Raw genomic sequence first — 27,930 nt, forward strand, 5'->3', positions numbered from 1 at the left:
GCAGTGATCACAGAAAATCACCGTAGAATGTCTGCTCTCTAACTTGCTGGTAAATAGATAACTCATGACAAACTACAAGTAAATAGGAATTAAAGGGATACTAAACACAATTTTTCTTTCATTCAGATAGAGCATGTAATTTTAAGAAACTTTCTAATTTACTCCTATTATCAATTTTTCTTTGTTCTCTTGCTATCTTTATTTGAAAAAGCAGGAATCTAAGCTAAGGAGCCGGACCATTTTTGGTTCAGAACATGGGTTGTCCTTGCTGATTGGTGGCTAAATGTACCCACCGATCAGCAAGCGCTATCCATGGTGCTGAACTCAAAATGGCCCGGCTCCTTAGCTTAGATTCCTGCTTTTTCAAATAAAGATAGCAAGAGTACAAAGAAAAAAATGATAATAGGAGTAAATTGTAAAGTTGCTTACAATTGCATGCTCAATTTGAATGATGAAAGAAAAAAAATGTGTTTAGTATCCCTTGAAGTTAGGCTAACATATTGATTTTTATATGCTTAAAACTGAAATCCTGTAGTCCCTGAAAGATGTCTCTTTCCTGAGTTTTTTCGATGGGAAACAACAAGCAGGCATTTCAAGGTTAAGCCAACTTTCCCAGTGAATTCCTAAAGTATTTCAGACTCATGTGATAAGTTTCTATCTCACAGTCATTGTGAGCTTTGCCTCGCTGTCAAATAAGCCCATAGGCAGGCTAATCCTTTTGCATAAGGTGATAGAAACTCAGGAAGTTGGTCAATGTCCCAAGGTTTGTTTAGAACTGCCAATAATTATAAGGTTTCACGAGTGTAGGAAATAATACTTTCATGTAATCACTATGTGACAATGACAATTTATTACCTTATAAATTGTTCTGTCATAAATTCTACCACTCATAAATAAATATCCTGACGTTATTTTTCACATTCACATAATAGTTATCAATGGCCTCCATAGTCACTCTGAACAAATCACAATGATAGATGAAACGTAAATCTGGAATCATGGGTATACAAAAATTTGCTTTTTGGCAATAGAATTACATACTGAGCTGCCAGCCTTGCGTTTCACACCTCCCAGTTTGATCTTCAAAGGTGCCATTTTCTTGTTAGCATTTTTTTTTGGTACAGGAGTCCTTGGGCCCTTCATCTGCTTTTTATGACCAGGACCTACAAATAAAATAAAAGTGAGAAATGCTGCAAAATGGTGCAAAATGGATATAGCATCGATGACCTGTCACTATCTGTATTGTTTGACAATTAGATGCCTTTCACAACTTGAAGCTAAATAATGTGATGATGTTCTTTAGATCCATAGGAGAAAAGATGCAAGATTCACCTTTGCCTTCCTTTGTTTTTGCTCTACGCATAGGTGCACCTTGGGTTACGCTTGTAGAAGATGGGAGAGTAACAGCTGTCACTTGTTCAGCCACTGCAGCCGCTGCCGCTGCAGCAACTGCTGCCACAGCTGCTGGGGAAGACTTGAAGGGGTTGTTGGTACTAAATTCCCGCCACTTGGCACCTAGAATCGTCATCATTTTAGACATTGGGATCTTTGGGTTTTTCTTGGCAATGAGAGGTCTGTGGGGATACAGTGATAAAATGACAGTGCTATTAAACAAACTCTTATCTTAACATTAGATTCTTTTACCACAAAGACTAATATGGAACAAAGGACAATGATATTAATTCACCTCATGAACTGGCTGAAAGCCTTGTAATTGGTCAAAGTATGATAATCATCATCTGTAAAGACATGATCTACGTCCTCTAATCCCCAGCTTGATAGCAACATTGCAGAAGACTTCTGCTCCACCTGTTGGTATGAAGCAAAATTCCATAAACAATCAACATGCAGAATTCCAGGCAGTCTCTCTTCACTTTCTATGACCAGCAGATGACTCAATCTGGTGAAAAGACAGTACACAAACCTTGCGTTCTTCTCCTGACTCTTCATCTTTTTTCCGTTTTTTGCTCTTCTTTTCTTTGTGTTTCTTTTTTCTCTTCTTTCCTCCCCGCTCTGACTCACTGTCTTGTGAAGCCTGATCTCCAAAGCTTCCATCCCAATGCAGATCCTCATCGCTATCCTGAAGGAAATTAAGAAACATGAATAATAAAAAAATATATATATTGGAAAAAATTGAAAAAAAAGTCTAATAAGAGAAAAATCAATAAATTGCTATATTTGAAAAACAAAGATGGAAAAAAAAAGAAAGAGTACAGGGATTTTAAAAGAGGAGAATGGAAAAAGAGAACAGAGGTGAGAGCATCGAAAGGGAAATAACAAGCAAGAAAGGTCTGATTTCCCTTAAAGAAAGAGAGCAGAAAAAGGCAAGATGAAGCATAGGAAGAAAATAAGAAAAGGAAAATACTGAAACAAGCAGGAAATGAACCAACAAGACTGAAAAGAATGTAGGGTTGCATCCGTTTGTTAGTAGTAAATGTAGGATGCATGTCAAGTTTTTATTATGGTATATTTATTATGTGTGTTATAGATAGGTCTGTTTACAATGAGAGCATTCCTAATGGTAAGGCTGGTATAGCAAAGGGTCATTCACCATTTATCGTCAAGGGTTAGAGACTGAATACAACTAATCAACTCGCCTGTTCTCACACCAGAATGTTCTTACAATATGATCTGTATTCGGCCCTCTAGATAAACAATGGACAAGCCTAGTATAATGGGAGGTCTATCTTAAGTTACATTGTGTAATAAGGGACATATATCTCTTACATGCTTTTTGCGCTTCCGAGCTTTGATTGGTCTCTGTTTCTCCTTGTCTTTCTTTTTTGGTCCTCTCTTTTTCTTTATGTGGGTCTCTGGTGGTGAGAGAGGTGGAGAAATGTCTTCATCTTCTGGGAAGGAAAGAACTGAATTAATGATTAATTAATTTTTTTTGTTTTAACAAAATATGAAAAGGGATATAAAACCCAAACATTTTCTTTTGTGATTCAGACAGAGCATACAATTTAAAAAAACAAAATCAGTTTACTTCTATTATAAAATTTGCTTAGTACCCATGTTATTCTTTGTGGAAGAGATATCTAGGTAGGTGTCTGGAGCACTATATGGCAGGAAATAGTGCTGCTATATAGTGCTCTTGCAAAAGGATAACATTCTGCTGCCATAAAGTGTCCCAGAGACATGCACACTACTGAGCTTTTTTAACAAGAAGATACCAAAAGAACATTTGATAACAAAAGTAAATTGGAAAGTTGCTTAAAAATGCTTAACGTGCATCATCTTTTTTAAGTTTCAACTGTTTCTCATTTGTCAGTGATTTAATTTTAGATAACTTCAACCCCTTGACTGCTGAGACATTTTCACCCCTGTGCTGAGCTGTTTTGGAGTTTTTAATAAACAAGGTTCCAAAAAATTGCGGGTGTTTTTTCTCTCTCAAAACTCTAGACAAAAGAAGGGGTTATCCTCATATAAATAATCACCTCTGGGAGTATTTATATAAAACTTTGCACATAGGGGCTCCCATGACCCTCTACTCAAATGAATGGCCGTTTATTCACACAAGGTTATCACATGTCTATATCTAGGGGCTTTGTTTTAAAGAGGGGCTTCTAAGCTTTATAACAAGGGGTCATGGTGATTTCTAGTGCTTTTTGATGGCCTGCTAAAGGTGTATATATGTTTTAACATATGGGCCTGACGAACAAAAACTCATTGTCATGGAGCGAAATCAAGCAAAATCTTTTTGAGTATTATATTATAAATGTATGTGACTCTACTACACTACTAAAACCCTGCACTCAAGGTAAAATTTGCCTTACTAAAATTGTTTGAATGACCTCTCAATACTGACAAGATTTCTTAGATATTGTCACCAGAGAGCTTTGATCATCAGACCCTATGTGTTTAAATTCCTGCTTAGGAGCAACAAGCCTTGCAGCTCCTCAGTAGAACACATCTGGCAACTAGTGGATTTCCCCCTGAGTGGCTGACTGGCTGTGCTCATGAGCCACAAGACTCAAAGCTCCAAGACAGGACTTCACCTATCTGTTTAACCCAGTGGTCTCAAAGTACCGGCCCGGTGCCATATGCAGACCTCAAAATAGTTTCATCTGGCCCTCCCTTGTTTAAATAGGTAAACCATTAATTTGGGCTTTTTTTAGGGTTCTAAGAAGTGTAACTAGTTGATATTCTATATTGTTCATTAACAAGATAAATATAAAGACAAGTGTCTCGTGTAGACTCCCACCACTAACTGCTTTGGGTAAATGTCACTTTTTATGTTGCTATACAGTTCCAAAATGATCACTTCACTTGGCACTTACAAGGTAAATATAGGTAACTGTGTATTTCTATTGTGGGCTACAACTTCCACCATGCACTACTACTTGGCTAAATGTCACTTCCAGCTCCTAGTATATTCAGTTCCGGAGCACTTACTCAGTTCAAGAGGCCCCCATGGAAAAAGAACACTGTGTCAGTGGACCCCAAATACTTTTGAGCTTGATACTCCTGGTTTAGCCCATTTGCAGGGGTTTAATATATAGTAAGCACAAGTTACTGGTGCAAAAATAAATTAGAATTAGCATGTACTTTAAGTGTTAAAAAATGTACTTTTTTCTATCTGTCATGGAATTCAGGGGTAGAAAAACAAAGAATAGTAATTTTATTTTATGTACTTAATCATATATTTAATTATACTATAGGTATTGATTTACTTATAGCCAAGCATTATGATCATTATGGGCTAAACTCAGATCTGAACCCTAAGGGCATGATGATAAAAGACTACTGCTTTGAGAGAAATTATGGCGCAGACTTCACAAGGGCTGAATTCACTGAATGCTACAAGAAAAAAACAGAACCTGGAAGTCCCAAAGAGATGAGAGAAGCCTCCTATAAAGCTCTCCAAACAGAAGAGATGATCTAAAATGATCCTCCAGCACTGGGAGATCTCTCACAAGATTCTAGACAAGCATTTCTGTATGTGAAGGAAAGAAAGCCCAGTACAATAAAGAACTGCATGATATGAGACTTCTGTTACACTTTGTGCATTGTATTATATATTGCTTAACACTTCAGTATTATAACATGTAACGTTTTGCACTGTTTTATATTTTAATACATTTAGATTTAAATCCAGCAGTGATTTTACAAATTCTAATTAGGTTTTTAAAAGTTTCTGTGTTACTTTAACAAATTAAGATCATAGCTTGTATATTTCTGTGTATCTCTTTCAAATTTCATTGCACTTAGTATTTGTTTTATGTAAAATAAAACAGACAGCTTCATAAAGTGGGAGGGACAGGGGAGCTCCCTGGGCTGAAGCTCTCTCACAATTCTCATCAAATGCTCTAAAGCAGTACACTGAATTATCTCACCAGCTGTATGCAGGTGAAGTTTGCTTTAAAAAAATGTAATACACTTATTTACCTGACAGAAAGTAATGTATTCTAAACTAGAGGCAAATGCAAACTAAATTGTAGTAAAACAGGTTTAATTTCTATTTTAAGCAAACAGACTTTATATTAGAGCCAGGCGATTCACTGTTCACTTTACTCTCCCTTGTGAGATTCTGTATCCCAGTAAGCCTCATTACTTTCTATGGAAGACATCTCTCATCTCTCTGGAAATTTAGGGAGAAAACATGAGCTTGAAAGCTGTTTATTTAGCTATGAATGGTTTTGGATGTGAGGGAGAAACACCTAAATTCCACCTTTAAAATATATTTTAAATTTGTCACTCAAGACACAACTAAGTTTCTTATCCACTCCTTTATCATTTCCCACCTTGACTACTGCAACTCTGTCTTCTCTGGTCTCCGAAGCTACTACCTGTCCCCACTTCAATCCATAATGAATGCCTCTATTGTGTGGGTGGGTAAAGCGCCTGGAATGTGCACCAATAGCTTCAAACAAAGGACGCCTAGCCGGCCAGTGAGTAAATAACAGATAGTGAAATGTCGGAAGCGCCAAAGGCAGGTGCAATAAAACTGATTTTTTTTATATATATATATATATATATATATATATATATATATATATATATATATATATATATATATATATATATATATATATATATATATATATATATATATAACATAATTTATGCTTACCTGATAAATTTATTTCTCTTGTAGTGTAGTCAGTCCACGGGTCATCCATTACTTATGGAATATATCTCTTCCTAACAGGAAGCTGCAAGAGGATCACCCAAGCAGAGCTGCTATATAGCTCCTCCCCTCACATGTCATATTCAGTCATTCGACCAAAAGCAGACAAGAAAGGAGAAACCATAGGGTGCAGTGGTGACTGGAGTTTAATTAAAATTTAGATCTGCCTTAAAGACAGGGCGGGCCGTGGACTGACTACACTACAAGAGAAATAAATTTATCAGGTAAGCATAAATTATGTTTTCTCTTGTTAAGTGTAGTCAGTCCACGGGTCATCCATTACTTATGGAATACCAATACCAAAGCTAAAGTACACGGATGAAGGGAGGGACAAGGCAGGAACATTAAACAGAAGGAACCACTGCCTGTAGTACCTTTCTCCCAAAAGCAAAAGTGTCAAATTTGTAAAATTTTGAAAAAGTGTGAAGTGAAGACCAAGTTGCAGCCTTGCAAACCTGTTCAACAGAGGCCTCATTTTTAAAGGTATGGAATAAATCCCTTTTAACCTAAAGAGAAGGTGGGAAAGAACTGGAGGTGACAACCCACAAACCTAATTCCTTATAAACCTAAGTATAGGATAAGGTAGTGCCTAATGCCAAAACATAGTTTAATTTATAAACAGAGAGAAAGAACAGAAGCATTTATGTGGCACACTTGGGGGGTATTGTCATCTCATACATATGTAGGTGGTGAGTTCATTGTGTCGAATTGTGAGTTATATTAAAACTTAACATTTATTAAATATATACATAAAATGATTCAAGTGTTGTGGACCATGCCACTTTTAATAAAAACGTTGCATCAAGTTATATTACAGTCAAAAAAAGAAAAAGAAAATAACACAGTTTAAAAGAAAAAGGCACTGTGTACTCTCTGGTAAAGGAGTAACCTCCTGTGTATCAAAATTAGTAAAATGTATCTTCAAAGGGTATCAAACTATAATTCACTATAAGTTTAGTGGTAAGTGAAACCGCAGCGTGCCCAGAGGTAACTGAGGGAGACAACACTATTATTGTATATATATATATATATAAGTTGCCTGTATCTTATAGTAAACAGATATAAGTCTCCACACTCCCCTAGCAGCCAAACTTAGGCGCACATTACCACCTAAATAGATGCCCACAAAGGGCCAACAAATTACCAAGTGAAGAAAATTCCCCAATTAAGTTATACCCCGTTTTCTATATTAAAGTACTAATACCACAGAGAGCAGCAGTGCAAATGGCCTAACGCGCGTTTCGCAAATGCTTTGTCAAAGGCAAATGCTTTGTCAAAAGAGCCTTTGACAAAGCATTTGCGAAACGCGCGTTAGGCCGTTTGCACTGCTGCTCTCTGTGGTATTAGTACTTTAATATAGAAAACGGGGTATAACTTAATTGGGGAATTTTCTTCACTTGGTAATTTGTTGGCCCTTTGTGGGCATCTATTTAGGTGGTAATGTGCGCCTAAGTTTGGCGGCTAGGGGAGTGTGGAGACATATCTGTTTACTATAAGATACAGGCAACTTATATATATATACAATAATAGTGTTGTCTCCCTCAGTTACCTCTGGGCACGCTGCGGTTTCACTTACCACTAAACTTATAGTGAATTATAGTTTGATACCCTTTGAAGATACATTTTACTAATTTTGATACACAGGAGGTTACTCCTTTACCAGAGAGTACACAGTGCCTTTTTCTTTTAAACTGTGTTATTTTCTTTTTCTTTTTTTGACTGTAATATAACTTGATGCAACGTTTTTATTAAAAGTGGCATGGTCCACAACACTTGAATCATTTTATGTATATATTTAATAAATGTTAAGTTTTAATATAACTCACAATTCGACACAATGAACTCACCACCTACATATGTATGAGATGACAATACCCCCCAAGTGTGCCACATAAATGCTTCTGTTCTTTCTCTCTGTTTATAAATTAAACTCATTTTTAAAGGCCCAGGTGGAAGCCACAGCTCTAGTAGAATGAGCTGTAATCCTTTCAGGAGGCTGCTGTCCAGCAGTCTCATAGGCTAAACGTATTATGCTACGAAGCCAAAAAGAGAGAGAGGTAGCCGAAGCCTTTTGACCTCTTCTCTGTCCAGAGTAAACGACAAACAGGGAAGAAGTTTGACGAAAATCTTTAGTTACCTGCAAATAGAACTTCAGGGCACGGACTACGTCCAGATTATGTAAAAGTCGTTCCTTCTTTGAAGAAGGGTTAGGACACAGTGATGGAACAACAATCTCTTGATTGATATTCCTGTTAGTAACTACCTTAGGTAAGAACCCAGGTTTAGTACGCAGAACTACCTTGTCTGAATGAAAAATCAGATAAAGGAGAATCACAATGTAAGGCAGATAACTCAGAGACTCTTCGAGCCGAGGAAATAGCCATCAAAAACAGAACCTTCCAGGATAACAGCTTGATATCAATGGAATGAAGGGGTTCAAATGGAACGCCTTGAAGAACGTTAAGAACTAAGTTTAAGCTCCACGGCGGAGCAACAGTCTTAAACACAGGCTTAATCCTAACTAAAGCCTGACAAAAAGCCTGAACGTCTGGAACTTCAGCCAGACGTTTGTGTAGAAGAATAGACAGAGCAGAAATCTGTCCCTTTAACGAACTAGCAGATAAGCCCTTTTCTAAACCCTCTTGTAGAAAGGACAATATCCTAGGAATCCTAACCTTACTCAATGAGTAACTCTTGGATTCGCACCAATATAAATATTACGCCATATCTTATGGTAAATTTTTCTGGTAACAGGCTTCCTAGCCTGTATTAAGGTATCAATAACCGACTCCGAGAAGCCACGCTTTGATAGAATCAAGCGTTCAATCTCCATGCAGTCAGCCTCAGAGAAATTAGATTTGGATGTTTGAAAGGACCCTGAATTAGAAGGTCCCGTCTCAGAGGCAGAGACCACGGTGGACAGGACGACATGTCCACTAGGTCTGCATACCAGGTCCTGCGTGGCCACGCAGGCGCTATCAGAATCACCGAAGCTCTCTCCTGTTTGATCTTGGCAATCAAACGAGGAAGCATCGGGAATGGTGGAAACACATAAGCCATGTTGAAGACCCAAGGGGCTGTCAGAGCATCTATCAGCACCGCTCCCGGGTCCCTGGACCTGGATCCGTAACAAGGAAGCTTGGCATTCTGGCGAGACGCCATGAGATCCAGATCTGGCTTGCCCCAACGATGAATCAGTTGAGCAAAGACCTCCGGATGAAGTTCCCACTCCCCCGGATGAAAAGTCTGGCGACTTAGAAAATCCGCCTCCCAGTTCTCCACGCCTGGGATGTAAATCGCTGACAGGTGGCAAGAGTGAGACTCTGCCCAGCGAATTATCTTTGAGACTTCCAACATCGCTAGGGAACTTCTGGTTCCCCCTTGATGGTTGATGTAAGCCACAGTCGTGATGTTGTCCGACTGAAATCTGATGAACCTCAGAGTTGCTAACTGAGGCCAAGCTAGGAGAGCATTGAATATTGCTCTTAATTCCAGAATATTTATTGGGAGGAGTTTCTCCTCCTGAGTCCATAGTCCCTGAGCCTTCAGGGAGTTCCAAACAGCGCCCCAGCCAAGAAGGCTGGCGTCTGTTGTTACAATCGTCCAATCTGGCCTGCGAAAGGTCATCCCTTTGGACAGATGTGGCCGAGAAAGCCACCATAGAAGAGAATCTCTGGTCTCTTGATCCAGATTTAGCAGGGGGGACAAATCTGAGTAATCCCCGTTCCACTGACTTACCATGCACAATTGCAGCGGTCTGAGATGCAGGCGCGCAAATGGTACTATGTCCATTGCCGCTACCATCAAGCCGATTACTTCCATGCACTGAGCTACTGACGGGTGTGGAATGGAATGAAGGACACGGCAAGCATTTAGAAGTTTTGATAACCTGGCCTCTGTCAGGTAAATTTTCATCTCTACAGAATCTATAAGAGTCCCTAGAAAGGGAACCCTTGTAAGTGGTGATAGAGAACTCTTTTCCACGTTCACCTTCCACCCATGCGACCTCAGAAATGCCAGAACTATCTCTGTATGAGACTTGGCAGTTTGAAAACTTGACGCTTGTATCAGAATGTCGTCTAGGTACGGAGTCACCGCAATGCCTCGCGGTCTTAGTACCGCCAGAAGTGAGCCCAGAACTTTTGTAAAGATTCTTGGAGCCGTAGCTAATCCGAAGGGAAGAGCTACAAACTGGTAATGCCTGTCTAGGAAAGCAAATCTTAGATACCGATAATGATCCTTGTGAATCGGTATGTGAAGGTAGGCATCCTTTAAGTCCACTGTGGTCATGTACTGACCCTCTTGGATCATGGGAAGGATGGTTCGAATAGTTTCCATTTTGAATGATGGAACTCTTAGGAATTTGTTTAGGATTTTTAAGTCCAAGATTGGTCTGAAGGTTTCCTCTTTCTTGGGAACCACAAATAGATTTGAATAGAATCCTTGCCCGTGTTCCGTCCGCGGAACTGGGTGGATCACCCCCATTAGTAAGAGGTCTTGTACACAGCGTAGAAACGCCTCTTTCTTTATTTGGTTTGCTGATAACATTGAAAGATGAAATCTCCCTCGTGGAGGAGAAGTTTTGAAGTCCAGGAGATATCCCTGAGATATGATCTCCAACGCCCAGGGATCCTGGACATCTCTTGCCCAAGCCTGGGCGAAGAGAGAAAGTCTTCCCCCCACTAGATCCGTTTCCGGATAGGGGGCCCTCTCTTCATGCTGTCTTAGGGGAAGCAGCAGGTTTTCTGGCCTGCTTGCCCTTGTTCCAGGACTGGTTAGTTTTCCAGCCTTGTCTGTAACGAGCAACAGCTCCTTCCTGTTTTGGAGCGGAGGAAGTTGATGCTGCTCCTGCCTTGAGGTTACGAAAGGCACGAAAATTAGACTGTTTGGCCTTTGATTTGGCCCTGTCCTGAGGTAGAGCATGGCCCTTACCTCCCGTAATGTCAGCGATAATTTCTTTCAAGCCGGGCCCGAATAAGGTCTGCCCTTTGAAAGGAATATTAAGCAATTTAGATTTAGAAGTCACGTCAGCTGACCAGGATTTAAGCCATAGCGCTCTGCGCGCTTGGATGGCGAATCCGGAGTTCTTAGCCGTAAGTTTGGTTAAATGTACGACGGCATCAGAAACAAATGCGTTAGCTAGCTTAAGTGCTTTAAGCTTGTTCATAATTTCATCCAATGGAGCTGTGCGAATGGCCTCTTCCAGAGACTCAAACCAGAATGCCGCCGCAGCAGTGACAGGCGCAATGCATGCAAGGGGCTGTAAGATAAAACCTTGTTGAACAAACATTTTCTTAAGGTAACCCTCTAATTTCTTATCCATTGGATCTGAAAAGGCACAACTATCCTCCACCGGGATAGTGGTACGCTTAGCTAAAGTAGAAACTGCTCCCTCCACCTTAGGGACCGTCTGCCATAAGTCTCGTGTGGTGGCGTCTATAGGAAACATTTTCCTAAATATGGGAGGAGGGGAAAAAGGCACACCAGGTCTATCCCACTCCTTGCTAATAATCTCTGTAAGCCTTTTAGGTATAGGAAACACGTCAGTACACACCGGTACCGCATAGTATCTATCCAACCTACATAATTTTTCTGGAATTGCAACCGTGTTACAATCATTCAGAGCCGCTAATACCTCCCCTAGCAATATGCGGAGGTTCTAAAGCTTAAATTTAAAATTAGAAATCTCTGAATCCAGTCTCCCTGGATCAGATCTGTCACCCACAGAATGAAGCTCTCCGTCTTCACGTTCTGCAAACTGTGACGCAGTATCTGACATGGCTCTCACCTCATCCGCGCGCTCTGTCCTTAACCCAGAGCTATCGAGCTTGCCTCTTAATTCTGGCAATTTAGATAATACTTCTGTCATAACAGTAGCCATGTCTTGCAAAGTGATTTGTAAGGGCCTCCCTGATGTACTTGGCGCCACAAAATCACGCACCTCCTGAGCGGGAGGCGAAGGTACTGACACGTGAGGAGAGTTAGTCGGCATAACTTCCCCCTCGTTGTCTGGTGATAATTTCTTTACATGTAAAGATTGACTTTTATTTAAAGTAACATCAATGCAATTAGTACACAAATTTCTATTGGGTTCCACATTGGCCTTTAAACATAGTGAACAAAGAGATTCATCTGTGTCAGACATGTTTAAACAGACTAGCAATGAGACTAGCAAGCTTGGAAATACTTTTCTAAATAAATTTACAAGCAATATAAAAAACGCTACTGTGCCTTTAAGAAGCACAAAAAACTGTCACAGTTGAAATAACAATGAACCAAAATAGTTATAGCAACCAATTTTTCACAGTAAATGTATTAAGTTAGCAAAGGATTGCACCCACCAGCAAATGGATGATTAACCCCTTAATACCCAAAAACGGATAACAATTTAATAATTAACGTTTTTATCACAGTCAAAACACACTGTCACAGGTCTGCTGTGACTGATTACCTCCCTCAAAATGAATTTTGAAGACCCCTGAGCTCTCTAGAGACGATCTGGATCATGGAGGATGAAGTAGACAGATTGTGACTGAATTTTTACTGCGCAAAAAAGCGCTAAAATAGGGCCCTACCACTCATATTACAACAGTGGGGAAGCTCAGATAACTGTTTCTATGCAGAAAACAAAGATGGCCATGTGGTAAAAATCATGCCCCAATAAGTTTTATCACCAAGTACCTCACAAAAAACGATTAACATGCCAGTAAACGTTTTAAACATACATTTTAAAAGTTATGAAGTGTTATTAATAAGCCTGCTACCAGTCGCTTTTACTGCAGTTAAGGCTCATACATTACTTCAGTATTAACAGTATTTTCAGAGTCAATTCCATTCCTTAGAAAAATACCTTCAGTGTACACACACTCATCAGCCTAATACCAGTCGCTATCACTGCATTTAAGGCTGAACTTACGTTACATTGGTATCAGCAGTATTTTCTCAGTCAATTCCATTCCTCAGAAAAATAATTTACTGCACATACCTCTTTTGCAGGGGGGCCCTGCATGCTATTCCCCTTTTCTGAAGTTACCTCACTCCTCAGATGAGAATAGCCAGTGGATCTTAGTTACGTCTGCTAAGATCATAGAAAACGCAGGCATATTCTTCTTCTAATGCTGCCTGAGAACAAACAGCACACTCCGGTGCCATTTAAAATAACAAACTTTTGATTGAAGAAATAAACTAAGTTAAAGAACACCACAGACCTCTCACAGCGACCTATCTTTAGTTAGGCTGCAAGAGAATGACTGAATATGACATGTGAGGGGAGGAGCTATATAGCAGCTCTGCTTGGGTGATCATCTTGCAGCTTCCTGTTAGGAAGAGATATATTCCATAAGTAATGGATGACCCGTGGACTGACTACACTTAACAAGAGAAATATATATATATATATATATATATATATATATATATATATGTATTTAATATGGGTTAAAAACAAAGATAAAATATAAATTAAATAAACATGACCTAAAAACTAAAACATGAACTAAAAACAATGTATGCAACTATACAAATATGCAATAGTACAAATATAGATAGACTGGTGGATCCACCTAGCTAACAGAAAATCTCTGGGTTGATGGCAACCTGTGCGGTGAAAAATTCCCTTTCTGAAAAAATGCAAAATAGTGTCAAAAATGTGATTCAAAATTGTGTGGTCAAAAATAGGTCTCAAAACCAAACAATAATAAAACCAAAAAGTTAAAACAAAAATATAAAAATGAAAAAATGGTATAAAAAAATTAGTGTAAAATAAAGCCAAATCTAGAAAAATTAGTGTCACAATCCTGCTAAAGTTATAATCCAAGTGTATAAACACAAAAAAGAACACAAACTTGTTTCCTGGTGGTGAGAAGTGTCGTGGTGTAGTATATTTGTTTCCTGATGGTGAGAAGTGACGTGGTGATCCTAATGGTGAAAATCTTGAGATGGTTGTCCTCTTGGTCTTAGTCCTTCATTATAACCTGTAAAAATAAAATACAATGTACAAGATTGTCCAAACTACTGGTAGAAGGTTGGAAAAAAGCTTACCAGCTGCTTGTCAACGTGTTTCGGCCCAGCTGGGCCGAAACGCGTTGACAAGTAGCTGGTAAGCTTTTTTCCAACCTTCTACCAGTAGTTGATTGTCCAAACTACTGGTAGAAGGTTGGAAAAAAGCTTACCAGCTGCTTGTCAACGTGTTTCGGCCCAGCTGGGTAGCTGGTAAGCTTTTTTCCAACCTTCTACCAGTAGTTTGGACAATCTTGTACATTGTATTTTATTTTTACAGGTTATAATGAAGGACTAAGACCAAGAGGACAACCATCTCAAGATTTTCACCATTAGGATCACCACGTCACTTCTCACCATCAGGAAACAAATATACTACACCACGACACTTCTCACCACCAAGTTTGTGTTCTTTTTTGTGTTTATACACTTGGATTATAACTTTAGCAGGATTGTGACACTAATTTTTCTAGATTTGGCTTTATTTTACACTAATTTTTTTATACCATTTTTTCATTTTTATATTTTTGTTTTAACTTTTTGGTTTTATTATTGTTTGGTTTTGAGACCTATTTTTGACCACACAATTTTGAATCACATTTTTGACACTATTTTGCATTTTTTCAGAAAGGGAATTTTTCACCGCACAGGTTGCCATCAACCCAGAGATTTTCTGTTAGCTAGGTGGATCCACCAGTCTATCTATATTTGTACTATTGCATATTTGTATAGTTGCATATATTGTTTTTAGTTCATGTTTATTTAATTTATATTTTATCTTTGTTTTTAACCCATATTAAATACATATATACTAATATATATATATAGATAGTAATCAGTTTTATTGCACCTGCCTTTGGTGCTTCCGACATTTCACTATAATGAATGCCTCTGCCAGGCTCATCTTCATCACTCTATATCTGCAACACCTCTTTGCCAAAATCTCCACTGGCTTCCCTTTGCCTCAAGATTAAAATTTTAAATTTTGACCCTAACATACAAAACCCTTACCAACACTGCACCCTCCTATATCTCTGCCCTTGTCTGCAAACACTTTCCAACCTGACCTCTCCGCTCTGCCGAAGACCTCTCCTTATCTCTCATTACTTCCTCACACCCTACAAGACTTTTTCAGAACTGCAACTATAATATTAAACTCCTTGCCTCGCTCAATCAGACATGCCTCTAGTCTCCAAAGCTTAAAGCGTTCATTAAAACATATCTTTTCAGGGATGCGTACAACTTACATTAAGAGGTCTCTGCTACTTGTTTCCCTCGCCCTCAACTTCTCCAAGTGCTTTCTTTTAGAATGTAAGCTCACGAGTCCACCTGTCCTGTTGATCATTTTATGTAAAAAGCGTTTACAACATACAGTGACTCAAGGGCAGGGCCCCCTATCCTTATATTTATTTAAATGTTTTCCGATTTTTGTACTCCTGAACTGTATACTTAATGTAACAGCGCTGCGAAATATGTTGGCACTTTATAAAGAAACAATAATAATAATAATAAAAAGCTCAAAAAAGTTCTCTCCAAGATGGTGAGGTTTCAATCAGCAGGCCCTAAAAAGTAAGATGTACTTATAGCTCAGGAATTCACATTTTGATACTTGGGTAAAAAAATTCCCATAGTACATAGATGTACTCCTGCATCTAATGAAACATACATTTGGGAAAGATGACAAATCCTGGAGCTATGTTCTCTAGGCAATTCAATTAAAATCATAACTTGCTGAACAGATGGCTCACTAAACTGTCCAAGATAAATTAGGATAATTTTGTTTATAGGCCTTAATCATTCCCTTAGACAATTAAGGCTTGCCACAGAAAAGGGAGAGGTGAAATACCGTCACAGGGCAAAACAGAAAGCAGAACTATACACGCTAAGGACACTGCTGGTCCGTATTTGTTCCTTGTAATTCTGTACATTTGTGTTAGAACCCTGAATGACTGAACAGCCTTGTTACTTTGTTTTTATATTGTTCTTAAAAATAAATTGTATTAGTATATACTTTTTAAATAAGTCATGCAAGAAACTGATCATGCAGTGCCACTGGGTTATTAACAACGCATAAATATCTCAGAGCTAAATCTAAGCTCTAGAGTGTGTGAGCACCACATAGGCTAGTGTCAAAGACATTTATTTGCCTTATAGTTTTGCAATATAAAACAAACATATTATTTTTCTGTGAGGATAATCTTTTACTCTTATGCCTTGGATATCCAATGCTGCTGTATTGGAGATTGCTCCTTTCTTATATAAGTATTTTTAAATTAATAAGGTGATTTGTTTATTCACTTTTTATTACAGTACAGTTATATATTGTGTCATAGAGTTGGTGGCCTAACAGTTCTTATGATCTTGCAAAGCCTAAGACAGTACCCTAGTAAGCTACATGTCACATATAAGCTGACTGATGCCTACTAATTGTTTAAACAGACAGTCTACACTACAATTGTTATTATTAATGAAGATAGATAACGCATTTACTACCCATTCCCCAGCTTTGCACAACCAACATTGTTATATTAATATACTTTATAAGATTTAAACCTCTAAATGTCTGCCGGTTTCTAAGCCACTACAGACAGCCTCTTAATCACATGCTTTTTTATTTGCTTTTCATAACAGGAGAGTGCTAGTTCACGTGGGCCATATAGATAACATTGTGTTCACGCCAGGGAGTTATTTAAGAGTTAGCACAACACAGTACTGAATGCAAGTCAATAGATAATAAATAAAAAGTCATGTGATCAGGGGGCTGTCAGAAGAGACTTAGATACAATGTAATCACAGAGGTAAAAAGTATATTAATATAACTGTGTTGGTTATGCAGAACTGGGAAATGGGTAATAAAGGAATTATCTATCTTTTAAAACAATAACAATTCTATGGTAGACTGTCCCTTTAAGTACAATAGAATGTGGAGGAAAGATTGTTTGGTTAAACAGCTTGTTTGTGTGAGTACAATTCTCCTAGCTAGCAAATATACCAAATAGTCAAAAGGTACACAAATACAAACAGCTACAGTATACAAAATACAAACAGTACAGAACATGCTGTACAGTGCCTAAACGTCCAAAATTATGTGCAATAGATCACATAAAATCTAATCCCACAAATAAATAAAACTAGTAGTAACACTGATGCCAATGCACTAAAATTGTGCAAATGACAAAACAAAAAAACTTCCCTTAAAGAGACATTTTATTCTAAACTAATATTCTTCAAGAAGATATTGCAGTTTAGTACAAAATAGCAATATTTATAAAAATTATTATTTTGATTTTTCCTTCCATTCCTGACAATAGTTCACTCTTCCAGATTTCTCTTAAAAATTACAATAAACACCTCTTGCTTTCTCATAAAGATTGTGCTTTTTCCCCACGCCCGCTAGAGAGGCCAAAAAAATAAACAAATCTGGAACATAGGTTTACAGAATTCTGCAAATTGTCTAATACCAACACAGTTATAATAATACACATTTAACCTCTGTGATTACCTTGTATCTAAGCCTCTGCAGACTGCCCCCTTATTTCAGTTCTTTTGACAGACTTGCATTATAGCCAATCAGTGCTCACTCCTTGGTAAAGTCACGTGCGTGAGCTCAATGTTATCTATATGAAACACATGAACTAACGCCCTCTAGTGGTGAAAAACTGTCAAATGCAGAGGTGGCCTTCAAGGTCTAAGAAATTAGCATATGAACCTCCTAGGTTTAGCTTTCAACTAAGAATACCAAAAGAACAAAGCAAAACTGGTGATAAAAGTAATGTTTAAAATTACATGCCCTATTCAAATCATGAAAGTTTTTTTGGACTTGACTGTCCCTTTAAGTGTTACTATTGGCTTAAAAGCCAGCAAGTTATTCTAGTTCTGCTGATTAAATGACAGTACGTTTTTTCATTTCTAAATAGGTTTTGCCTTTCAAACTATGTAATCTTCTACAAGACTATGAAAAACATCAGCACTTTGTAAATAAATATGGCTGCCATATGGGGAAATTCTAGCTGATATTAAAACGCACATCAGTAAATTTAAACTATTATTAGAAGCTTAGAATGCTTAAAGGGAACGTTTTCACTGGATACCCAACCTACAGCACATGCAGCCATATGTCAAATCAGATGCAGTATTTGTATTTCTGTCAGGCCAGTAACTGTTCATTCTATAACTAGTTATTTATTTTTAAAAATAGTAAAGCATATCTAGGTAGGGCTCAACAGCAACTACTACTGGGAGCACTACTGGGAGCTAGCTGCTGGTTGGTGGCTGTGCAAGTATGCCTCAAGTTATTGGCTCACCAAATGTGGTTCAGCTAGCTCCTTCAACAAAGGATACCAAACCTGAAGCAAAATTTGATACGAGGTCAATTGGAAAGTTATACTCTATCTGAATAATAAAAGAAAAAGTTTGTTTCATGTCACTTTAAATTGTTTTTGTTTATAATCATGTAAACTGTTTTTGTATTGATTATAAAGAAAATAATTCTATTTTTTTTTTTATTTCTAACATAAAAAAGAGGAATGAGAAGACTCAGAGGAGTTGGAATGACAGAAGACCTACAAGATTGGCTAATACATATTAATAACCTAGAGATAACTAAACAAATGTAATACATTTACTGAATTTCCTTTTCCTGTATCAAGAATGTAAAACTCCCAAGCAATATATCCTGCAAACAAACAAAAGTTAAAGGGACGTTGTACTGTAAAATGAGTTTCCCATTAATGTGCTGTCAATAACTTCTTATAGTAATTGTAGAGCATAGAATGAAGACTTGTCCTTTAGGTTTATTTTTGTGTATAAATAGCTCTTTTTGATGATTGAAGCCTCAATCTATTGTTATCAAGACCATGTCCATATACATGAGCTGAGCATGTAGAAATAGCAGACCTCCTAATCTTATCTATATTTCTTATCTATCTCCTTATCTTAACTCTCTGTCCTTACACAATGGCTAATACTTGAAATGGAAAAATGTATTACCTATCTCATCCACTCCCTCCCACTGGGAACTTGATTGCTTCTTGTTGACTTTGTTTACATAACTTTTCTATAGAGAATACTAAAGTATTCATATTTTCAGTATAGTTGGTAGTTTAGCAGGCAAAATTATTATTTTAACAGACAAAATAAAGATAAAGGATCTATTTATAAACAAAACATTCCGGTAGGTTAAAAAAAAAAAAAACATTTGAAACACAAGTGGAGACCAAAATTACAGTACAATGTCCCTTTAAAGAAAAAATGGGGAAGGTAGTATTTCTGAATAAAGGGACAGTTTAGACAATTTGTTCCCAATTATCCATTTTACCTGCTGGAGTGTTATAAATTATTTGCAAGTAGCTCATTTACCCTTATTTTGGCATGTGAAATAGCTGATTTAGCCTGTGGTATTTCCACCTATGCTGAAAGTTTCTGGAGTTAACTCCAGGCTATTGACATTTGACAGGAAATGCCAGCAGAAGAAATTGCACTCCTGGTAGGGTGTAGAAGAGATAACTAAAAAAAATTATAATTTTTAATTGTGCTCTCTAAGGCCCCAATGTTCAAAGCATCAACAGACTATCGATAAACTGCCTTACTGGCCACATCAGCCTTGCAGTCCGACGGTCTGACGAGATATTCAAATAAAAGGGGCGTGTCCTAGTGATGCCGGCGAGCAGCAATGGCTCTCCCATAGAAGTCAATGGAAGCATGATGTCACCACTCGCATTACCAACATCACCGCTCGTCCGCATTTTGCTGAGGCTGCGGGGGGGGGGGGCTATTTAAAGTGTGCCTTCAATGTGCTGAGTGTGCTCACTTAAAGTAAAATTAGTTTCAGTGTAAGCACACATTAAATATTGCCGTGGGGACCTAAGTTTTATTACACCTACAGCAAAAATAGAAAGAAGGGCGAGTCGGGGCCACAGGCTTAAGAGTTTAAAAGGTAAATTTTATTGCCATACAAGGTTAAAATTGAAAAATCACAGCACTAAACATAACAGGTCAGATCTGAGACAGCAACGGTCTGACATGTTTCAGCTTACTGCCTTAATCATAGACCGGTCTATGATTAAGGCAGTAAGCTGAAACATGTCAGACCGTTGCTGTCTCAGATCTGACCTGTTATGTTTAGTGCTGTGATTTTTCAATTTTAACCTCGTATGGCAATAAAATTTACCTTTTAAACTCTTAAGCCTGTGGCCCCGACTCGCCCTTCTTTCTATTTTTGCTGTGGATTTTATGCAGACTTACAGAGGTCTGCTGGCGGTTAGCGGGGAGCTCCGTAAGTGGATGCTGTGTTTGCAGAGGAGCGGAGCACATTGGTCACACCTGGCTGTGACGAAGGATCGAAGGAGGGTTCAGACAAGGAGGACAGACCGAGACCGAGACCGGGAGATTGTGCAGCGATTGCAAACACCGGAGGACTAAGGTACTGTGCCCATTTTTGATTTGTGTCATTTGGAATTTGGATACTGCAGTGATACCCCCGTAAAACTATTGGATTCTGGATCTAACAGTTAAGATTGAGCGCTTTATTGGGACTTTTTGCTTGTTTATGCTTTATTACACCTACACTAACTACCTCAGGCAATGTAGTCTCGACAGCTAATAACTGGGTAGACAAACATGGCCACTACCCTACCCTCCTCGCAACCTGCATTTTTCTGAATCAAACATACAGATCTTGTATCGATGTGTCTGAATCAAAGTGTAGGCTATTCCCACGAGCACACCACGCTAATTCCCCCTGAACGTCTATAACTACATCACGCCTAACCTACACTCCCCCTGCTCTGCCTCACTACCTCCCACCGACCACCTACATCAGAGTTAACTTACACTCCCCCTGCACCACCCATCTAACTCCCCCTGACCGCCTACACCTATGTCACACCTAACCTACACACCCCTGGAACGCCCAGCTAAGTCCCTAATACAGCCTAAACTAATTTAATATCTAAACTACACTCCCCTGGAACGCCACAGCTAACTCCAACATACTGCCTACTGTAAGAAAAATACCTCACTATAATAAACTATACTAAATAATAAACCTCCCATTATAACTATGAATCTATGTTGCTAAAATTATAATCAATGTTTAAATAATGTGTCACAGAGATGCGCTAAAACGCCAGTGGCCGGCAAAACTTCACCGACCTAGCCGGGCTCCTGGAACTCAAGGCTGGACTGGAATTAAGACCCCGTCTGCCACTTCTTAAAAGGGGTGCTGATCAAGCAGGGGATCATGTTGCTCTTATGATATATTGTTGGCAATTTGATGAGGCACCTAGAGATACCCCTTGTTTGCGGGAGCTACCTTCTGGGAGGAATTGGGGACCAGAATTTAAGTGCCCCCCTTTCCTCCCAGAAGGTAGCAAGAACGTTTTTAAATTCAAATCATCCAATAGAAAAGGATAATAAGAATTTAAATTTTAAAAAGTTCATGCTATTGGTTGATTAACTATATATAGGGGTTCCGCGCTTCCAGAATTCCAGTGTGCAGTTGGACAGCATGCAGACCATGCCGAAGAAAAGAAGATGTGGAGTGGAGGTGGCGGAAGAGGCCGCCAAAATCTGCCACAGCAAATACGGGGTGCCGGACGAAGAGGGCCCAACGTCGGATCAAGAGGAGCCGGATTTTCCAACTGTGAGTACAACTTTTGGGGTTAGTTAGGGGGGTTTTTGGGGTGGGATTTTTATTTTTAATAATAGGCTTTTTTATTTTTACTTTTTTTTTCTATGATGGGATTTTTAGGTAGATTTTGTTATTTTGGAGGGTGGGCATTACTTGTATTGGAGAGGGGGAGTTTTGTAATTTTTGTGTTGCAATGCCCTACAAAAAGGCCCTTTTAAGGGCTATTGTAATTTATTTTATTGTTAGGGTTTAGGGGCTTTTTTAGTTTTGGGTGGGTTTTTTATTTTATGGGGCATGTAGATTACTGTTAGGTATAATGGTGTTTTTTTTTATTTTGGATACTGAAGTTTATTATTTTTTTGTAACTTAGATTTTTATATTTTATTGTAACAGGGTTTTTTTTGTATGTAACTTAGGGGGTTTAGTTTAGGGAGGTAGGTGTTAGGTAGAGTAGGGTTAGATTGCGTTTGGGGCGGTTTAGGTTTTGTTTTGAACAAAGTTTATTTTAATAAATCACTACATACAAAAAGAATAAAAGATGACATCTTCATAATATTTATACAGAATAAGGGGTGGTTTTAATATTTCTTATTTTCAAGAAAAAGATTTTTATTTTATTTTTTTTAAAGTAACTTTGGGGGTTTAGATTAGAGGGGGCGGGTTAGGTTAGTTTGAGTTTGGGGTACGTGTCGGAAAAGGGGTTAATAGGATAGTTACTTGCGGTGCGTATGTGGCGGTATAGGGGTTAATAGGATAGCTACTTGCGGTAAATATGAGATGGTTGAGGGGCTAACAGGATAGATACTTGCGGTGGGTATGTGGCAGTTTAGATCTTTATTAGTGTAGTGCTAGTTTGCGATTGTGGGGTACTTCAGTTTAGGGGTATGAGGATTAGTGATTAGGCACACGGCAGTTATATTTCAAAGAAGCCTTTTACTATACATCGTCAATATGGGCGGTGATGCTGGGTGTTATCTATAGCCAGCATCGCCGGCCAATGGCATGTATAGTAAACGCCTCTTGGTGATGACGCTATGTCAGGATCTTGGAATATTTTGACAGGCTCGCTCAACATAGAGGTGGATTCTTTGGAATATACTGCTGCCTTGTAGGACTTTCAATCATCGGGCCTAAATATTGAGCTTTGGTTTACAAACAGATATAAGATAAGGAAGCAAGTGTGTGTACACAAAGTGATAACATTATGGGATCTCATTTTACCTGCAAGCTCAACACTTTTCAATAGGCTGTGGTTTAAAGCACAAAACCATCAATTTCATATACACAAATAACCCTGAAAATGCAATTTCTCATACATTCTATACTATGCAGCTGGTATAAAAAGTCATTGGAAACACTTTAAGGGAAAAACAATTTTACAGTATACTGTCCCTTTAAAGGTAAGAACAATATAATTCTACAAAGGCAGATGAGATTGCAGAGACAGTCAGAATGGCACACCACATGATGAATGATAAGTGGGAGAGAAAAAACAAAGAGAGCTAAAGGGTCATAAAAGTCCCTACAAATGACAATGCACATTTAAAGGGACACGAATCCCCAAATTTGTATTTTATGATTCATATAGAACATACATTTTAAAACAATTTTCCAATTTACTTCTATTATCACTGTTGCTTCATTTTCTTGGTCTTCTTTATTGAAGGAGCGGCAATGCACTACTGTGAGCTAGCTGACCACACTTGTAAGCCAATAACAAGGAGACATATGTGCAGCTACCAATAAGCAGCTTCCAGATCCTGAGCCCTATTTTTATATACAAAGTAAATAAATAGAATATAGTATATTTAAAGGGACACTGTAACCAAAAATGTTCTTTCGTGATTCAGATTGAGCATGAAATTTTAAGCAACTTTCTAATTTACTCCTATTATCAAATTGTCTTCATTCTCTTGGTATCTTTATTTGAAATGCAAGAATGTAAGTTTAGATGCCGGCCCATTTTTGGTGAACAACCTGGGTTGTCCTTGCTGATTGGTAGATAAATTCATCCACCAATAAAAAAGTGCTGTCCAGAGTACTGAAACCAAAAAAAAGCTTAGATGCCTTCTTTTTCAAATAATGATAGCAAGAGAGCGAAGAAAAATTGAAAATAGGAGTAAATTAGAAAGTTGCTTAAAATTTCATGCTCAATCTGAATCACGAAAGAAAAATTTTGGTTACAGTGTCCCTTTAATAAAAAAAGTAACCTGAAAAGTCTAAAATAAATATTGTCTGCTCAATCTAAATTAAAATCAGTTTAATTTTGACTCTCATGTCACTAAAGAAACATAGGTAAGGGAGAGATTAAAGACAATTAAAAATAAGACAATATGAATCAATAAAGTTAAGGAAAGTAGTGCATTATGGGGGTGGTTGCAGGATTAGAAGATAAACTATATGAAGATATCACTTCCCATCACTGTAGAGAATGAGCAGAAAGCAGAAGTTGGAAAATAAACGTATAGGTGCTTGCAGTTGCAAGGAGTATATGACATATAAGGTCCTGGGAAGTTATTGAGAAAGGTAGCATCCGATAAATGTGATAAAGGGAAGATAAGGTCATCAAAAGATGTTAATATGTTTATATCAGGAAGGTGAAGCACTGAAGGAATAGCAATATGCAGAAAAGGAAATAATCATTTTAATGCTTTTTTTTTGAAGATTTATATGAGTGTGTGAAGGATTTATGAAGGAGTGAAGTTAAAAATGAGTGAGTAAATGCTAAGGTTAAATGCAAGCAATCGTAAAAATATTATAATTATAAGTTTAACGCCTGAAAAAGCATTAAACACACAGTTAAAGTCAGCTCCAAAGCAGCAATGCACTACTAGAACCTAGCTGAATACCTCAGGTGAGAAAGTCAGTGTCAAGAGGCATAATTATGTAGACACCAATCACTAGCTAGCTCCTAGTAGTGCATTGCTGCGAATTGGTATTTCTTTCAACAAAAGATAGAAAAGAAATAAAGTATATTTGATAATTTAAGTAAATTGAAAAGTATAAAGTATCTTAAAATTGAATGTGCTGTCTGTATCATTACATTTTAATTTTGACTTCTATGTCCATTTAGAGGAGTTTGGTAGCAGCAATATGGTTATTTATAGGGTGTTGGAAGTTCAGAGAATGACTTTTAGTGTATCAATACAAATAGTAGCTGGGCCATACTTTGATTTATATTTGTAAACGTATTCACATTTTTCAAATACAGTACCTAACAGGAGGAATTATATTCATATACTTTTTTTTATTATGTTTTATTCAAATATAATACTCACCTATGAAAACGTTTATTACATTTTTATGATTGGTAATTTTACTGAACATTGACACTATATGACATGTAAATGAATAGGACCCAGGAAAAGCTAAGGGTTTTGGATACTAACTAGACATATTTCACTTCCTGTTGACATCAATCTGGAACAGTTAACATGTTTTCAATTACATTAAATTTCACGCACTTTACACACTGAGCGTGTTTGTCGTAGGGATATATTATAACGATGATGATGATAAATAGGTACACAAAGCATTGTGACAGCACAACTTAAGTTTCTGTGACAAAATGTATACTGTTACATCCATGAGTTTTATATTCGCTACTAAGGTACATACATCTCCAAATAGACCACATTCCCATAATAACCAAGACCAATACAAATGGCGCGAATATCGCCCACAGATAACCCTTTTAAAGGTGATGGGAAAAACCAAATCACACTATAGACAGAGGAGGGGTGAGGTGGACACAAGGGGCAGCCGTCACCAAGGCAAACACTATGGGACACGGAACTCAAGTCCCCCTGTCCTCGGCTCCATCCCCTTTTGCAATGAGACAGTCCAACGGTTAATGCTGCGTTAGAAATGGGAGGGGGACTAAAAGCCGCCCCCGCATTACAGTCTCCCCTCGTGCCCACCTTCCCAGGTCGCTGCTTGTTTACCTGTGGCAGTGGCGACTGCTGTCTCCTTCTCAGTTTCAACTCCCACTTTTTCCCTGGGGGCCGTTGGCGGGAAGAAAAGGTTAGGGCTATGGCGGATTTGTGTCGCCTGTGTCTCGTCTTCTTCCTCCTCCTCTTCTTCGTCGTCTTCCTCCTCCTTATCGCCGTCCCCCTCTTCGGACACGGCTATCTCTTCTTCTTCCTCCTCCTCTTCTTCCTCGTCCCTCACTGGGGAGGACATCGTCTATTTTTTCCTGTCGCCACCCGCCTGTCTACCCAAGTAACGGCGGCGAGGAGAAGAAAGTTTCCGCAAAAAACTATAAAAACATAGAAAACGGCGAAACCTTAAAATATTTAATAATCCAGAGATATTAGAAGAAACCCGTTTCGATTCCACCAGAATGATAATGCCAAAAAATACCTTTTACAAACACATGAATATGATGATGATGATCAAATCGGTTTTCTTTGTCCAATATCTTGCTTTATTTTTGTTATAACCCGTTACAACAAAATCTGATCACCGGAAATAAAGAATTATATAAAAGATTCTAAAAACAAAAGTACTAAGCAATAAGCATTGGTTTATGAGGGAAATAAGAATAATTGTTGAACGGGATTTATTTTTATTCAGATCAAATAGAAAGTTGACAGGGAACCAAGATGGCCGCCCCTTCAATTATTATATGTAAAGTTAAAAAAAAATAATAAAATGAGGCTGTGTGAGATATTTATAAACCTTCCTCATCCCTCCCCCCACCTGAATCACACAGCAGCTACTCCCCCTTTTATTAAGACCATTTCTATTATACACAGCAGCCTCTCTCTGGTATAACATCCACACAAAATGGCTGGGGGCAACTATCATAATTTATATCAATATATATATATATGATTATTAGTAAATATCTATATGTAAGTTTTTGGGTGGGGCTGTTTATACAAATATATATATATAAACTTATGTGTGTTTGTATAGTTGTACATCTAAAACTCACTACATCATGTTCTTACGTTTCTAACATTTTGCTCTGTATACATTACACAAATTCAAATCTCCACAATAGAAAGTACAAATAAATTATATGTGTGTTTTGTGTAATGTAATATATATATATTAGTAAAACAATTTCTTTTGAAAGATCAGCAACATTTGCACCTTCTTGGAGTTGATCTGGAAGAATACAGATGTTCTGATTGGTGTGTACACACTGAGCATGTGCTTACATGATAAGCATGTGCACAGTGCCATTAAACCAATCAGTATCTCAAATCAGCTCCTGGGAGTGACTGTAAAAGCTGATCCCAGAGTTAAAGTATGGCAGCAGACACTGACAATATTATTATCATCATTTATAGCGCTGCCAAATTCCGTAGCGCTCGGTACAATGATAGGGCTATACAATGACAAGGATTTGTGATAAAATATAAAACATAACAAAATTAAACAAATCTAGTACAGGAGGAAGAGGGCCCTACTCTGGAGAACTCCCATTCTACAGGTATAAAATATACATTTTTATCATTATTATGCTGGAATCAAATAACCAGTTTCTATTAACAGTTGTATGTCTTAAAGGAATCCGAAAGGAGGAATGGGATAAAGAGGTATTCTTTAAAAAAAAAAAAATATGAAAAACATAGCAATGTAGAAATATAGTTATATTTGTTTGAGTTGCAAAGGAGGAATGCTACCCTAAATGCGGGATGGATACTTTCTCTCATCTGATTCATTACCTCCGAGAGTTAATTGTTATTTCATCAAATATGTCCAATGTTCAAAATGTGTCCATTCCAAGTATATTTGAATTGCATATACATTATTTCTTCTATGTGTAGATTCTTTCACAGCTGCACCAGTATTTCATATCATTAATACTCTCACTTTTGAGATATAGAAATTAAAATTATTTAAATCAAAAGCTTTATTTAGTAAAATAAGTTATATATAAGAGATCCTGAAAAACTCAGAAAAAAATACCTTTAGGATTTTTCAACTTTACTGTATTATATTTTGCACTTTATGTGTGAACAAAAGTGTATTAAAACAAAACAAAAACAAGTGTAGTCAAAAGTATTAAATTGAATGTATAACCCTGATGAATTTTAAATGCATTCATTCCATACCACTTAGATCTCCTCATTACATGATTTATAACATGTATGGCTTATTCGCGTCCCTCTGAACTAGTTTTTGCGGCACACAAGAAAGAGCAGAACTAAAATTGTGT

At 37.8% G+C, this 27,930-nt stretch overlaps 1 protein-coding gene across 5 annotated transcripts in view; it reads right to left on the reverse strand.

The window, feature by feature from the left end:
* Positions 1 to 26,396, reverse strand: part of CHD3 (chromodomain helicase DNA binding protein 3) — a 400,697-nt gene extending 374,301 nt beyond the window's left edge. For 4 of the 5 annotated variants that reach the window (XM_053718299.1, XM_053718301.1, XM_053718300.1 and 1 more), the window contains exons 1-7: positions 26,121 to 26,396; positions 25,703 to 26,016; positions 2,728 to 2,849; positions 1,925 to 2,080; positions 1,688 to 1,809; positions 1,333 to 1,574; positions 1,042 to 1,163 (exon numbers count right to left, since the gene is read on the reverse strand). In XM_053718299.1, coding sequence (XP_053574274.1) covers positions 1,042 to 1,163; positions 1,333 to 1,574; positions 1,688 to 1,809; positions 1,925 to 2,080; positions 2,728 to 2,849; positions 25,703 to 25,940 — 1,002 coding nt within the window. In that variant the 5' untranslated portion in view covers positions 25,941 to 26,016; positions 26,121 to 26,396. The remainder of the gene's footprint in view (positions 1 to 1,041; positions 1,164 to 1,332; positions 1,575 to 1,687; positions 1,810 to 1,924; positions 2,081 to 2,727; positions 2,850 to 25,702; positions 26,017 to 26,120) is intronic. The other variant, XM_053718298.1, reaches the window with a different exon arrangement.
* Positions 26,397 to 27,930: the final 1,534 nt, after the last annotated feature.

The sequence above is a fragment of the Bombina bombina genome, chromosome 6 (genome assembly GCF_027579735.1).
Source record: "Bombina bombina isolate aBomBom1 chromosome 6, aBomBom1.pri, whole genome shotgun sequence".
Lineage (NCBI taxonomy): Eukaryota > Metazoa > Chordata > Amphibia > Anura > Bombinatoridae > Bombina > Bombina bombina.